At 28.5% G+C, this 15,077-nt stretch overlaps 5 protein-coding genes across 11 annotated transcripts; 2 read left to right on the forward strand and 3 right to left on the reverse strand.

The window, feature by feature from the left end:
- The first annotated feature begins 88 nt into the window (after window positions 1-88).
- Window positions 89-4,734, forward strand: LOC107999311 (uncharacterized). The gene is made up of 3 exons (XM_017059029.3): window positions 89-509; window positions 580-1,175; window positions 1,271-4,734. Exons 1-3 carry the CDS (start codon window positions 201-203, stop codon window positions 1,632-1,634), a joined length of 1,269 nt encoding a protein of 422 aa, XP_016914518.1. The 5' UTR covers window positions 89-200; the 3' UTR covers window positions 1,635-4,734.
- On the reverse strand, window positions 2,314-6,211 carry LOC107999313 (ubiquinone biosynthesis protein COQ9, mitochondrial). The gene is made up of 5 exons (XM_017059035.2): window positions 6,078-6,211; window positions 3,493-3,684; window positions 2,943-3,283; window positions 2,632-2,859; window positions 2,314-2,521 (listed from the first exon to the last, which is right to left on the reverse strand). The coding sequence occupies exons 1-5, from the start codon at window positions 6,124-6,126 to the stop codon at window positions 2,486-2,488; spliced, it is 846 nt and encodes a 281-aa protein (XP_016914524.1). The 5' UTR covers window positions 6,127-6,211; the 3' UTR covers window positions 2,314-2,485.
- On the reverse strand, window positions 3,775-5,638 carry LOC107999310 (glomulin). Its single transcript, XM_017059028.3, has one exon. The coding sequence runs from the start codon at window positions 5,636-5,638 to the stop codon at window positions 3,887-3,889; it is 1,752 nt and encodes a 583-aa protein (XP_016914517.1). The 3' UTR covers window positions 3,775-3,886.
- A 152-nt stretch (window positions 6,212-6,363) lies between the features above and the next one.
- On the forward strand, window positions 6,364-7,797 carry LOC107999314 (uncharacterized). 2 transcript variants are annotated; one of them, XM_017059036.3, is made up of 3 exons: window positions 6,364-6,505; window positions 6,596-6,725; window positions 6,986-7,797. In XM_017059036.3, the coding sequence occupies exons 1-3, from the start codon at window positions 6,491-6,493 to the stop codon at window positions 7,528-7,530; spliced, it is 690 nt and encodes a 229-aa protein (XP_016914525.1). In that variant the 5' UTR covers window positions 6,364-6,490; the 3' UTR covers window positions 7,531-7,797. The 2 variants fall into 2 exon arrangements, with proteins under 2 accessions (XP_016914525.1, XP_016914526.1); XM_017059037.3 differs by having other exon boundaries at window positions 6,386-6,524.
- A 2-nt stretch (window positions 7,798-7,799) lies between these two features.
- On the reverse strand, window positions 7,800-14,677 carry LOC107999312 (uncharacterized). Of its 6 annotated transcripts, none has more exons than XM_017059031.2 (6): window positions 13,151-14,677; window positions 12,573-12,756; window positions 12,089-12,458; window positions 10,663-11,192; window positions 8,734-8,883; window positions 7,800-8,554 (listed from the first exon to the last, which is right to left on the reverse strand). In XM_017059031.2, exons 4-6 carry the CDS (start codon window positions 11,086-11,088, stop codon window positions 8,054-8,056), a joined length of 1,077 nt encoding a protein of 358 aa, XP_016914520.1. In that variant the 5' UTR covers window positions 11,089-11,192; window positions 12,089-12,458; window positions 12,573-12,756; window positions 13,151-14,677; the 3' UTR covers window positions 7,800-8,053. The 6 variants fall into 6 exon arrangements, with proteins under 6 accessions (XP_016914520.1, XP_061933372.1, XP_061933373.1 ...); XM_062077388.1 differs by having other exon boundaries at window positions 10,663-11,227; XM_062077389.1 differs by having other exon boundaries at window positions 12,906-14,677.
- Between the last annotated feature and the right edge of the window lie 400 nt (window positions 14,678-15,077).

A 15,077-nucleotide genomic window follows, 5' to 3' on the forward strand; every position in this document is an offset into this window, starting at 1 on the left:
CAGTGTAAAATTAATTTAAAGAAGTAATCGTTATGCGGCGAATTATAATAAAGTTTTATAAATTTGTAAAAAAAAGTAATAATTGCGAAAAAAAAGAAGTTAAGGAATAGATGGCGTGTGAAATAATTTTTGATAAGATAGTGCAAGTGAACCCTTTCTTCAACTTAGAGCTAGTTTGAAGGGTCGCACAACATTTGAATATGATAAGTCAAACGTCAGAGGAATTTATCATGACTGCACCAACAAATACAACAAAAATATCAAATCAAGACTTGAAACCACAGAAGTTAAACGCTAGAACATTTGATTTTCTTTGGTGGCGTGATTCACGACGTAAGAACGTATTAAAAAAGGAAGGGAACCAAAAGAAAAAAGAAGATTTGATAGAAGTAAAAATCATTGAAAGTAAAGCAAAAAATACATTTTTTCATAAAACATCTTTCGATTTTTTTAAGAATATTAAGAAACATATGCAAATCAAAAAGTTGACACATAAATCAAAGCAAAGAGTAAGTAACAATAATTTAAATAAAAATATTTTTGTTTTATATATAACAAAAACATTATATATTTTTACAGACGAAAGAAGTTGAAACATCTAGCCTACAAAATGATACGAATTATGATCCATCAGCAATTCAAAACAATAAATCTACAATTTCTATAGAAGAAAATAATGTATCTGAATTAAAATGTGAAAACATTGTTAAAAATTCAGATATTCTAAACAGCAATGAAACTTTAACAGATATGGATATAGAAATATCACAAAATCAACATACTTCAGAAGATTTAAATAAAATTATAAAAGATTATAGAAATATTGAAAAATTAGAAGATATTAATGAACAAATTACTAATAAGTTCCAAACAGATATTAATCATGAAAATATTTCTAACATATTTCGATCATGCTCCAATAATAAAATAGAACAATTAGAATCGAGAACAATAATAGAAAATAATGCAATAACACATCAAGTTGAAAGAATTATAGAAAGTACAGAAATTAATAAAAATAATGATAATAAAATAAAAGCAAGTCTTACAGAAGAGTTGCTTAAATTAAGTAATTATGGATGGTATTGGGGTCCAATATCAGGAAATGAAGCTGATGCCAAACTTTTATCTGAACCAGATGGTGCATTTTTAGTAAGGGATTCTTCAGATGACAGGTTATTTTTTTCTACCTCTTTTTTTTCTTTCTTAAAAATATCATTATAAAGAGTATGTGAAATATTTATAATATTAAATATTTATTTTCCTACAGATATGTCCTAACACTTAGCTTTAAATCATCTGGCAAGTTACTTCATGCTCGTATGGAACATAGTGGTGGTTTATTTTCTTTATGCAACCAAAGTGAAAGCGAAGGATTTAGTTCAGTAGCTGATTTAATTGATTATTCAATGAATTTTAGTCAGTCTGCAGTCTTTTGCTATTCACGACCTAAGTATCCTGGTCATCCATCTTTTCCAGTTAGATTAACAAAGCCAGTAAGCAGATTTACCCAAGTTCGAAGTTTGCAATATCTTTGTCGTTTTGTTATACGTCAAAATACTAGATTAGATAATATTCATAAGTTGCCTTTACCAAAAACAATCAAAGGTTATATTGAAGAAGCACACTATTAATATTGGTTTTTTAAAAAATATTTGTTATAGTATAAAATATACTATAATATTGAAAACATTTAAATCTTTAAACATTTTATCTTTTATATTTTAAACCAATATTTTTTTCAAAGAAATCTATTTCTAAAAAAATGATAAGATTAGATATGATTATCTTTTTATAAAAATTGAGATTTTCATTTTTAAAGTTATCAAAATATTTTCAATTTTATGAAAATTGATTAATATATTACATGTAATTATATCACCATCAATGATAATGAACAATATGTAAATGATAGTTTATAGTAAATAATCTCTTGCATTATTTCATCATAAACTATATATAATTATTATATATTTTAATGTAATTCAAAGTTTAAACAATTCATAAAGTACTTGGCTGTGTGGTGTGTTTGTAAATACATTTTTTATAGTAAAATATCTCCTGCTCAATTGAATAGTAAGAATGAAAATTAATCTCTTGTTCAATGGAGATTTAATATAATTTTGTATAAAATATAAAAATATATTATTTTAATTATGACAATATTGCAGGGTAATTGTTAAATATTATTAAATCTATATTTCTAACAGTTTATATCTTTCTATCATGCATAGAAATAAATTGCATATATTAAATTCAGTCTCAAATGTACAGATCTTCTTAAAATATGATATCAAAATAAATTAGCCATGATTATTAATTCTTTTTAATACTTTTTTTTTTTAATACCATTACTAAATAAACTCTGTACATAAATTCTTTTGATAAATTTTCATTTGTAACAAATGAATTTATATTCCATGTTTTTATTTTAGTAATCTAATAATAATTAATACCATAAAGTATTATATAATTATTTTTTTTTCTACCTATTCCAATTCAGTCCAAGTATATTGCGTGCCTGTTGAAAATAAAAATATTTAGTACTTTATTTGGTATATAATTATTTTATTTAGATGATATTTTAGATGATATTTTATTTAGATGATATTTAAAATTTTAAATACTTACTGTAACAAAAGCAGCAGTTGCAGCTTCAGTAGCACGATTTAAGGCTTGATCTGGTAAAGCCATATCAGAAGTTGTTGTTAGAATCATTTGAATTTGTGTAGCATCTTTAATTCGTCTATCCAAAAAATGCCAAGTTTTTTGATGATCTTCACTATTATCTTGTATCATGTACAATTCTGTAGTTTTATAAATACCTGCTAATACTATTCTTCTAGTATACCAGTTTATCTAATTCAAACAAATTTCAATAAAACATTTTGAAGTATATTTGAAAAATAAAATTATATATATAAAAATAAATATATTCTTACATCAACTGATCTATCACCGGCATAATAGCAAATATCATCTACTAAAGTAAGTAAATTAGCTAATGACATTGGTACATTAGGTGGAAGAGACATGAGAGCTAAAGCTTGTGGCCATATTTTTTTATAAGGAATCACCATTCTAAGCCTTGTCTCAACAGCATTACGTGCTTCTAATAGTAGTGTTTTTGTTTCTTTAGGACTTTCTTGATTTGCAAGAGCTTGCTCTTTAAGGATCTTATTCAACTCTTTGTTGCATGTTAAGTAGAAATACTGAACCAAATCTGCTCCTCGATTAGGAAATAATCCATGAATTATCCCAGGATAGCCAATAGACTCAGCACCTTTGGTATATAACTTTTCATTAAATATTTTTATTTATTATCTGCATTATATACTAATAATATGAAATTATTGTTTTCAAATTAAAACTGAAAGCAATCAGTAAACATGTTAATTAGTAAACATGTAATATATTTAAAATATATTTATTCACTCATATAAAGGCTTGATTCTGACTCATCTACTTAACTGAAAAATTATTACAAATTACCAGCACTGATGGCTTTCTGACTCCATCCTAGATCATGAACATATTTTAAAGATGCCTCAAGAATTTTTAATTTGATATTTTTCTCGTATTCTTCTTCACTTTCGTTATTTTTATATTTCTGATTTGATTTTTGTGTATCATTTTTAACTTGATCATTGAATAAAACTCTATAAGTCCATAAACTTCTAAAACCTATTAAAATCAAATTTTTTTAAATTTTCTTTTCAAGAAGTATGATATCATAAAACAATAAATAATAGGATACAGTCAAAATACATAAAATATAAATGAGGTATGATTTTATTAAACAGTGAATGATATACACTTTATAAATGTACAATTTTTATTTTGAAAATATTATGTGATTATTATAATCACACATATAATTATTATATCATTTAAAAGAATTATTATCAATACATTCATTGACTCTAATTAAAATGCTTTCCATCACATCAAGACCATTTATTGCTTGATTACAAAATGAAATTTTTTCTGAAATAGGCATTGCAGGTAATTTTTCACCACCAACATTTAATATTATTTCTGTACCACTTTTTTCTAATTCTATATTTTCAATTATTTTATGAATTTTCTTTTGTTCTTCTAAATCTTTTATTTTTACTTTCCAATGTGCTCTACATAAATCTAATCCTTCTCTTAATGGTTTTAAATAATCATTTTGTAGTTTATTTACTAAGTTCCAAATACCAGTTTGATTTTGTTTATCTTTTATAAATAGAAATCTCAACAAATTTAAACTTGTAATTATTTCATCAGATAATTCCACCAAATCAGATGCACTACCATGATGTAATTTACAAGCTAATTTGATTAAAGTTTCCAAATTACTACCAAGAAAATATGGTAGATGAGGTGTTTCCTGAAGACATTCAATAATAGAAGTTTTAACTATTCCAGTAGTTAAACTAAGTAAACCCGAATGCTCACTAGTTTGATATAAGTGCAAAACAATAAAATACCTAGCTTGCATGTCAAACATATCAATATAGTTTTGAAATATATTTAAAGCCTTTTTCCTTTCTTTATTACTATTGCAATAAATCATTACTTTTGTAAGTACATTAAACAACTCAAAGTATACATTCAATTCTAATAATGGTAATGTTAAAGAATATTTTGTCATTCTCATTAAAAGATGATCCATAAAATTTAAACCTTTTGTAACACTTTCTTGTTCTTGTAGTAATTTAATAATAAAATATATGCATGCTTGAAAAATATATTGCATATCATATACCTGTGGCACCCTTTCCCACAAATGAATTTTTGTTATAACATAAAAGTAAAAGTTAGCATATGCCAAATCTGATATATTTTCACTTAATTCAAAAAGTGTTATTTTAAGATTAAAATTGTTTACTTCCATATTCTTTTTCCTGGAATTAATCCTTTTATTTCGTACACTTACAATATTTAAAAGCCATAGTAAATCTCCAGTTATATGACTTGTAAGTATAACAATTCTTTCAGGTAAAGATTGATTTAAACAAGATTCTACTTCTTTCTCTTCTAAATAATATAATGGCTTTCCCATTAAAAAAATTAAAATGCTAGCTAAATAATCTCTTAATATAATATATTTTTCTGAATTCTGTAACTTTGATTCATTTATTAATGGTTCTAAAAATAATATAACTGCATCATAAGCATTTTTTATTTTATTTATAATAGCAATATAGTTTTGTGATCCTTTTTCTGGTATAGATAGACTTTCAATATAAGATCTTATTGTACTAATACACCATTCTATTGCCTTCGTTTTATCCTTCATCTTAGAAAGACATTTAGTAAGTATACTTAAAATTATAGAAAATTTTATTACATCCTCTGGACCTTCTATTTGTTCTAATAGTTCTAATACTGTCTCAGAAGGATTACATTTTTCTACTATAGTATTTAAAATTGATTTACAACATTCAATTAAATCTTCATTGCATTTTATATTTTCTGCAGTAAGATGCGATGCTACAATTGGAACAATATCCCATGAAGAATCTTTAATAATATCATCATATTTACTATCCTCAAAGAGATTCAAAACTTCTTTAAATTTATTTTCTTTTAAATTGTTTGTTAATTTTTTAATAAATGTTTTTGTAAAATCTTCTTGTAGTTCTGTCATTTTTCACTTGAATAATTTATCACATAAATAACTTTATAAAATATAGCAAAACATAACCTCTTCTTTTAGCGTATTTATTAATAATATTTTCATAAATAAACAAAATATCACTAAACACACAAAATTAGGTGTTATTTTAAAATGAATATCTAAAATAAAATAGATTGCATAGTTACAACGACATTAAAAAAGATTATGTCTTACTTATACGATCGTATTATATTATAAACAAAACTATATATATTCATTGTCAACGAAAAATATATAATATAAAACTTGCATAAACAAATGCAATCATCAAATATATTGTACAACTTATAATATTTTCTTTATAAATTAAATAATTTATTTCGAAATTTCAGTAACGAATGTCAAGATGAAAATGATATGCATATGAATTGTGATTGGCATATGTTACAAATAAAGAAAATACGCTTACCATTTACTGAAAGACCTTTACGCATTAATAAAATGCTAGACATGGCCATATCAATAGCTTTAAATAAACTTACTTGTTGCACATTTATGCTCACACACGGCGAAACATCGATTATTATTATTCTATTCAGGAGGGTCGTTTAGATACAGATTTGTAAATTATGCTTTAATTCTTGCTCTATTTACGAATCTGCCTAAATGTTTCGTTTGTTTTTGTTTATTCTTTTGCATTTTACCTAGCATAATAGATAGAAACTATAGGTTTTATTAAAAAAAGAAAGGAAACATTGTAAATCATATGAGTAGTATAAAAATTTTTAAAAAACTGATTATTAGGTTACAAATTTAATATTTTCGTTTAGTGCGAGGGCACCAGTTGTACTAAGAAAATCTCGCTAAAAGCGTTTGTTATCGATGTCTATTGATAAGGTTGTTTATGCCAAAAAATGTAATAAAATATTGTGAAAACAAAACTATAAACAGGTTAAGGAAATTAAAATTTTTATACTGTGTGTTTAGTGTATCAAATTGGAGATGGAAAATAGTGGTGAAAGTGGTGACGATGGAGGACCTTTAGGTCCGACTGCGTTTCTTGGAGGAGGTGGTGTTTCTGCATCGTATATCAGTGTACAGTCTGACGATATGGAAGGTAGGTTAATAATATTTTGAAAAATTTTTAAAACAAATTAAAAATTGTATTCATATTTAATATTATGAAATCAAATTTGTAATAAATCGTTTTTTTATAGAAAAAAAATATATATATATATTTTATTGTTTCTTATAATTTCAATATCTTTCTAAGATTTCAAGTATAATAAGATTTTATAATATCAATCAATATAAAATAAATATTCATCTCATATTGATACGAAATTATGTAAAATTTATAGTACTTATATTTTTTAGATGATCCTGAAAATACAGATGATTCAAATCATGGGGCAAGTGATCCTTTGCAAGGAGCTGGAAGTGGCAGTGTTGGAGGGCCTCTTCGTGAACAAGATCGATTCCTTCCAATAGCAAATGTAGCAAAAATTATGAAAAGAGCAATACCAGAAGCGGGAAAAATAGCAAAAGATGCACGCGAATGTGTTCAAGAATGTGTATCCGAATTTATATCTTTTATCACATCAGAAGCAAGTGATCGATGTCATATGGAAAAACGAAAAACTATTAATGGTGAAGATATTCTATTTGCTATGACAACTCTTGGTTTTGACAATTATGTAGAACCACTAAAAGTATATCTACAAAAATATAGAGAAGCAACAAAAGGAGACAATCCAGGTAATGTTCCAACAACAGGCAATGGAAAAACTGAACCACAAGGAACTATATACGAAGATCAATTATTTGCTATTGCTGCAACTGCATCTAGTGCTACCACTTCTGATACACCTGTTATATATAGTTACACTTCCACTGATCAAATGCAATTTCAACTTTCTTGATCACTGTATATTAAAATGATATTAATATAAATTATTTAACTTAAAATGCAATTTACAATGCAATTATGTCAACTATACATGTATCTTATTCATGTAAGATTGCATTTTGTAAGACTGTAAAATCAGTTTAATGATAAACTGATAATTATAAGAATAGAACAACATAAATGTTCTTAAATATTTTGAAAAGAAAGTGACTTAACTTTAGGCAATCCTTGTAAAAAAAATAAAAATATGGGAGGAAATAAAGCAGGAAGCAGTCCAAAAGCTCATTGATAATTATTTTTTTTTTTTTATACTTTTTCAAACACAGTAGGGGTAGAAAAACATAGCCGATTGTTTCTTTAACTATTACTTTTAAGCGCTAGAATTCGCATTTAAACTAGAATTAGGCTGTGATGGTTGTCTTCTTTTTGTTTGCGAAAACGGTTCAGGTCAAATGGAAATAAAATATTCTATATTGGACAAGAACCGGCAGTTAATCGGCGTATAGATTCTCGTAGAAAATGTTCGAAACACGTTTTCACTCTGGTAATTGGGCAGGAGAGAGCAAGAGCTCATGTGCTTTTGTTGATGATGATGCAGCACCACTTGAAGACATGGCCGATTGTTGTTGCTGTCGTTGACGAGTTGGTGACAAAAGTGAAGCGGTAGGTAATGTTCCAGCAGGTCGAGCTTCCGTTTTCCTCACTTTTTCTTTTTTATCAGAAGCAACATGACAAAATCGCCAGCGGCATTGACCGCAACGACATAAACAGAGGCAGAGCAGCACCCGAAATAGACAACACAGTAAACCGGCGCACAGTAGTGAAGGACCCACCAGCCTCAATTCTGGACTGAGGAATCCTTTCTCTCCAGTGCCGACAAACGATATAACTAATCCGAGCGCTGTAGTTCCTAGCCCCGCATAAAGTACAGTATTCACCGCCGCGCTAACTTCACCTCTACGACGGTTTGCATTACTGCTTCCATCTTCTTCGTCATCTTCTCCACTGCTTCCATAGCAATAGCTTGCATCTCTTATCTAAAAACGATGGATATTATTGAATTTCGTATTTTATATTTTAACATTAATATAATAAATATTAAATATTAAGTAAATATTAAGTAATATTTAATAGATATTCATAAATAAATTATTTTTTATAATATAAATTAAAAATTTTGATCCCAAATTGCATTATAAAACAAATATTTATTTACCCTGTTTCTCTTCATCCATCGTCGATGAGCCTCGCATTGCTTTGTCTTGTAGCCATCCCCACGACATGCATGAGGCGACATAGGAGATAAAGGAAGGGGAGAAGGTCTGCTGCAACCTTGCCATGCTGCTTTGCCAGGTCCTCCACCACACTGAAATTATTTTCTGTTCAGGTATTATCTTTATAAAATTTCCTAATAACTACAATTAAAAATCATTCAATGCTTCAGTATCTATTGTATTTTGATATAATAAAATTGTCAACAATCTAATATATTAAATACTTTTTAACATTTTTCTTAATCTATTATAAATATTTATACTATTGTATAAAATATAAATAAATATAAAACTTGAAATCAATAATATTATTATGTTCTTTACATCTTTCTCTATCATTTCAAGCATGTTCATCGAAATAAACATCTATCATTTGTTACTATATTATTAGAAAAATTTAATTAATGATTTTTGTCCTCGTTACTCAGCACATAAGATAAAAAACATGCATGCATTTACTAAATAGAACATAGAAAAATTTGCATAAATGGAACCAATTGAGATGTGTATAAACATTTTATACGTACATGTATCGTAGAACTTGTCTACACAAGTACACTGTAATCATTGCATTCTAATTGACAACAAAGAATTGATTAAACATAATTAGTAGCAGTTATTAATCTTTAAATATATAGTATAGTGCATATTGTAAGAATTACAATTTTTGCACCTATATTATATTATATATTTTAAAATTATTATTATGTATTTTTGAGAAATTTCTTTAAAATATTTCTGTGAAATGAATATCAAATAATTATTTGTTAGTTTTATTTTATTGAAGTACGTGTTAATATCTTAAATTAGAATAACAATTAAAATATTTTAAATTTTAAATTTATTTTCAAACTCTTTCTCTCTTTTCTTTGAATTCATATCATCAGCGATCATATTTTTTTAAATATAAACAAAAATTAGTGCACAATTATACAAGGAATTCATTAGTTCTATGATAAGAGAAAGTAATAAAGGGACAAACATCACTACAATATAATTTTTTTTCAAGAGCTATAAAAGGTTAATGCACATATAATTAGCTAGAGAAGCGACAGTTACCCTCTGATGCCAATAGTTACTGTTGATGATATTAAAATGATTTTAATACTTACCCCATAAACATATGATCGTGGGGGATATCGTGGAAGCGGCGGAATAAGTCTGGTGGCCAAGTTGGAGGGTAAATCTCTAAAGTTCACCACCTTACCCCCCCGTAACCGTTGCTTCTCCCTTCTAATCAATAAAGCAGCCTGCATTCCGCTCATTCATTTGCCTGTTTCATTGATCCTTAAGATCTCGACCGTCCTGCTCCTTCCCCTCCTCCTCTTTCTCCTTTCCACTTTTTACACAGTAAAATTTTAACTTTTTCCCTTATTTTTTCTTTGCCCAATCAAAAATCAAAAAAACCACACAAGTTTCTTCTCAAAGGTCTCCCAATTGTGATTGATACCAGACACTACAACTTACTCCTAACATTGCACTGTCTGCCTCCAACATTAGGTGATGTTTGTATCCGCTGATAGGAACCAGGAGGGACATGTTAATTACTAAAAATTACAATTTAGTTTGGATAAGCAGCTGACGAACCTGGAGCCGCTCGAGGATGAGTTATCGCGGGTTTATACGCCACCAGACAGCCGATCGATGGTGTATTCCTAATAAGTAAAGGTGTGCCAGCAAGAAGAAGGTGCAAAGTGCAACGAGGATTATCGAAATATTTGAATAAGGAAATTGCATATAAGTACGTGATAGGGTTACTTAGCAAGAGCAACTAGTGTGATAGAGAAAGAAGAGAAATAGAGCTAAAAGATAAAGATAATAAAACGACTTAGAGCAATTTAAAAAAAATTACTGCTGAACAATCTACCCACCTGTAGCTCTGAAGAAGATGGTGAAACTCGGAGATCGAGGATCGATGTTGGTGGAAAAGGAAAATTAGATTTAGTGGCACAAGTAACTGAACTAGGTGACTCAAGGGATAGTGGTGGTGGCGATATTGGAAATTGGATTGGAGAAACAGGTGCAACTTGCTGACACTTCTCGACATGACGCCGTCGATCGATGCTCGGATGAAATGTAGATGACGGTGGTTGTGGCTGTGGTGTGGAAGATGGTGGAACAACGTGCGGACGAGCAAACTTGCTGGGGTGATGGTGTTGGTGGTGGTAGTGGTGCTGAGAAACTGGAATTGTCTTCAATCGTGATGGAATTGTACTCTCAGCGACGCGTCTGTTTAACTGCAATCGTTTCTGCTTCCTCCTATTCGCTATACTGGCGCCACCCGCAGCTGCGTACATCGCTTCGCGCCCTGATTATACTCTTCCCGGTTTAACGCCTTCGGGCCAGGCGTTCTTTCTGTTACGAGCTTAGATTCCTTTGCATCGTCTTGCTGTTTTTTTGTCTGTAAAGGCAAGAAACATGACGGATATCCGCCCACTATTGGCGGCCGTCATTCTAATTCTACTAATATTCTAAGTATTCTAGCATAAAGCACATAAAAAGCGTTTTATTTACAGCGATATTTATGTATTATACGAAAAACTTATTTAAATACTTTTGCTTATTGAAAATAATAATATATGATAATATATGATATATTTGTTAAATATCTTTTAACTTTGGAATTTACAATTAACTACTAAATAAGCTAATAAATATTAATATTAACATTTTTTTATAGTTATTATAAAATGAAATAGATTTATAGTTAAAAGAATTAGAATGATATATCTATATAAATTTGAAGTATTCAATACGATATAATATCGCATTTTTCTACAAAAAAAAATATGTAATATATTAAAAATATAAAGAAATATAACTTTATTGTTATTTAATATATAAAATAATAGTATGTAGTAAATTACGACATGCAATATATATATATATACATATATATATATATATATAAACGAATTAACAAAAATAAAATAAAATATATCACGATTCATTGTTATTTAAAAATTTAAATAAAATTAAATTAAATTTCACTTTTATTTAAAAAAAAAAGATAATCGTGGATTCAATAAATATGAAGATATGATGTTATTGATTATCAAATATGTACAAAAATTAGAAATTCTTAAAGAAAGGTTAAACGTGACTATTTTTAAAATTACAAAAAAAAATATATATTATTTTAAATAAATAATATCTTAAATAAAACAAAAATTATTTAATATAAAAAAATAAATTACGAATATTTTATAATAAATAACAAAAATTATAATTGATCACATTAATTTAGTTAAAATACTTTTTATATACATTTTTACTTAAATAATTTTTTATTTTTACCTTTCAATTGTCAAAATTTTTAAAGTGAACGAGTAGACTTCTGCATTGAACCTTTTCGTTTTGACCTGTCAATGGGTCAAGTAGTTCCGACACAAATGTAACAAATCGAAAAACCCTCTTCTTTCTCATTGTTTCTTATCGTGACACGTTCTAGTTATCCCTTCTTTTATTCTACTCAGATATTTCTCTTTTTTTGTCTTTTTTTAAACCTCTTTCCTTTTTCATCTTATTCGATTCTTTATCCTTTTTAATCATTCTTCTTGTTAACCATATTTATTATAAATACGTAATGCTTATATAAGTGCATATATGGAAAACATAAACAAATTGGATATACGCCACATTGCGATATTCAATAAAACAATATTAACTGCAATGGATAATATCACATGCTAAACATTGATTCGATAGCAAACAGGATTATAAATTAGAAAAAAAAAAATAATGAATTCTTGCAAAGAAGCAAGCAGGTAAATGTAATTACCGCTATAACCATGTAGATATATCGGTAGTAAGAAACGTAAGTGCATGCAATAATATGTGCGTGCACGAAGCAAGTGAAAAAGGGTACATAAAGCCAATATGAAGTTCCAGAAAAAATGTTGAACGACTGAGAGCACCCAAGATGACCACGAACTTGACGATAAATCGTCCTACTTGAGTACTTCCTAAAAAGAAAAAACACATGAAGCGCGTAAAAAAATAAAAGGCTGGCTGGTGGCCGACGGGCACATCACATTTATTATTTTTCCTTTTTTCTTTTATTTTTTAGGAATTCACGATAGGAAAACGCGCATTAACAAAGAGCGGTTTGTACAATAAAATGACGACGATGAAAACGACGACGACGACGATGGAACAATAAAGGCTACATTTGTTTCTTTCTCTCCCTCTCTCTCTCTCCCTCTCAAAAACACATTATCTTTCTCTTTCTTAAAATTCTCGTTCATTTCGCATCGCTAGCAACTGCTGCAGCAACGTCGGTGACGATTCGACGGCGGCGGCAGCAACAGCAATAGCAAAGCATGAAGTCAGCCAGCAACACCAAAAGGCTGCGCGTACCAACGACTCAGGGTAACCACTGCACCGTATTTGACTTGCTCCTCTCTTCGTTTGCCTCGGTTCGACTATGTGGATGACATATTCTCGTTCGTTGTGCTTTTCTTTGTTCTATTACACTAATTTTTTTTTCTCGTTTTATCCTTTATACAAGATATTAACTGACCACTCTATTAGAGGGACACGCACGCACACAAAAGTACGGGCACAGACACAGGGGGGAGAGGGTGGAAGGCACGCGCGATGGGATATGCGGGCTACGAATCCAGGACACGATCCCCGTGTATACACACGGTGCGTATCACTCGGTCGTTGCAATTAACGCAGCCTCCATCCTTACCCCACACTTTGTGGACGCGCCCGTTCGTCCCGAGCTACCACCAACTGAGCACCGCGACCGATCGCGCGCGATTACTTCTTTATCCTCCTGCTCAGCAATCCCCTCCTATAACCCTTGTCGCACGCGCGTTACGTCGCTCGATTATGTATGCCTTTCGTTCAATTGCCTTTTCGAATATCTGAAGTTACTCAAGGCTAAGACTTTTATAAGATCATATGTTCCATTAGGAAATCAGTCTCAATAATTTATTTGTCTAATAAGTATGTAAATAACTATATATATATAATATATATTTCCGATTGATCGTCCGCATATATAAATGTAATAATCGATTTTTTTGTATATTTTGAGAACCAGATACGATTAATAATAAAATCATTACAACATTTGATTCTTAGTTTTGAATAAATAAAAAAAATCGAATTAAAATAACTAATTTTCTAGTAAATTCAGCAATATCAACAAATATCTTTTTTTTGTTCATAAAATAAAGTTCAATTTCGAATACAATTATGATTAAATTAATGATATCAAATTATTCTTTTAAATTATATCGATTTTCAATTGAAAACCGAATAATTAAAGATTAATCTTTAAAAGATATCTTTTATGTATCTCTCATGTACTTATATATATGTACATAATACATGTACATAATCATAATTTATAATAAAATTATAGATTTTAATTATTATCCTTAATAGTATCGTATATCGAAATTTGATAATATTGTGTCTAAATAATACATATAAATTGAATAATATATATATAATAATATTCCGATCTGAAATATTACATACATATATTGTCATACTGCTGTGCTTTCAACTATGTGCCCTTATTTCTCTTACAACGATATATTAAATTCAATGAAATTTATTATTTAATATTTTTTATGCAACATCAAATGTTGAAATCATAATAAGTAAACAAAATTGCAATTTTAAATGAAATTCAGGAATCTAACATATTTACCATTTCAACATATAGATTGCGCAAGGTATCCTAATGCGTTTGTATTTCGTTTAGATAACATTGAACGTGTACACATATACAATACGTATAAAATCACATGTGGGGTGGAACCCCTTACAGATTCTAGGGCAACCCGCTTTTGCACTTACCCTCCCTTACACCCGCTACCAGGTTACCTCGCTCTCTCGACTTCTCCGAGTCGATATCCCGTACTGCTTTTGACCTTTCACCTTTCTCGCATTACCCTGATTCTGTGGCTAAGGGACAACCTGCCTTATCGACTTGTAACTATCCTTTCATTTTATTTATGATATTTATTTATTTAACCAAGCTTAATTAAAATTCATTAGAATACACAATATATATTTGATTAATTTTATTTTATATATACATAAATTTTATATTTTAATTATATTTTATTTCTAGAATATATTTCTTATTTTATTATTTCATTTTATCTTAGTATTATTATATATTTATCTTATTCTTAGTATTATATCTTAGTATTATCTTATTAAGTTTAAGAAAAAGTAGTATATTTCATGTTACACATATCTCATCACATATATGTTCTTTCTATTAAATATTATTATTTTAATTATTGTTAAATGATAG

Source organism: Apis cerana, linkage group LG7, assembly GCF_029169275.1.
Source record: "Apis cerana isolate GH-2021 linkage group LG7, AcerK_1.0, whole genome shotgun sequence".
In the NCBI taxonomy this organism is placed as follows: domain Eukaryota; kingdom Metazoa; phylum Arthropoda; class Insecta; order Hymenoptera; family Apidae; genus Apis; species Apis cerana.

Coding starts and splice junctions, on each gene's coding strand:
- LOC107999313 (XM_017059035.2), bottom strand. CDS start 6,126: ATGGCCATGTCTAGCATTTTATTAATGCGTAAAGGTCTTTCAGTAAAT. Junction 3,284..3,492: donor TCAGAAAGCCATCAGTGCTG/GTAATTTGTAAT, acceptor TATATACCAAAG/GTGCTGAGTCTATTGGCTAT. Junction 2,522..2,631: donor CAACTGCTGCTTTTGTTACA/GTAAGTATTTAA, acceptor TATTTTCAACAG/GCACGCAATATACTTGGACT.
- LOC107999314 (XM_017059036.3), top strand. Junction 6,726..6,985: donor ACAGTCTGACGATATGGAAG/GTAGGTTAATAA, acceptor TATATTTTTTAG/ATGATCCTGAAAATACAGAT.
- LOC107999312 (XM_017059032.2), bottom strand. CDS start 11,088: ATGTACGCAGCTGCGGGTGGCGCCAGTATAGCGAATAGGAGGAAGCAG. Junction 8,884..10,662: donor CATCTTCTTCAGAGCTACAG/GTGGGTAGATTG, acceptor AAATAATTTCAG/TGTGGTGGAGGACCTGGCAA. Junction 8,555..8,733: donor GATGGATGAAGAGAAACAGG/GTAAATAAATAT, acceptor CATCGTTTTTAG/ATAAGAGATGCAAGCTATTG.
- LOC107999311 (XM_017059029.3), top strand. CDS start 201: ATGATAAGTCAAACGTCAGAGGAATTTATCATGACTGCACCAACAAAT. Junction 510..579: donor CACATAAATCAAAGCAAAGA/GTAAGTAACAAT, acceptor ATATTTTTACAG/ACGAAAGAAGTTGAAACATC. Junction 1,176..1,270: donor AGGGATTCTTCAGATGACAG/GTTATTTTTTTC, acceptor ATTTTCCTACAG/ATATGTCCTAACACTTAGCT.
- LOC107999310 (XM_017059028.3), bottom strand. CDS start 5,638: ATGACAGAACTACAAGAAGATTTTACAAAAACATTTATTAAAAAATTA.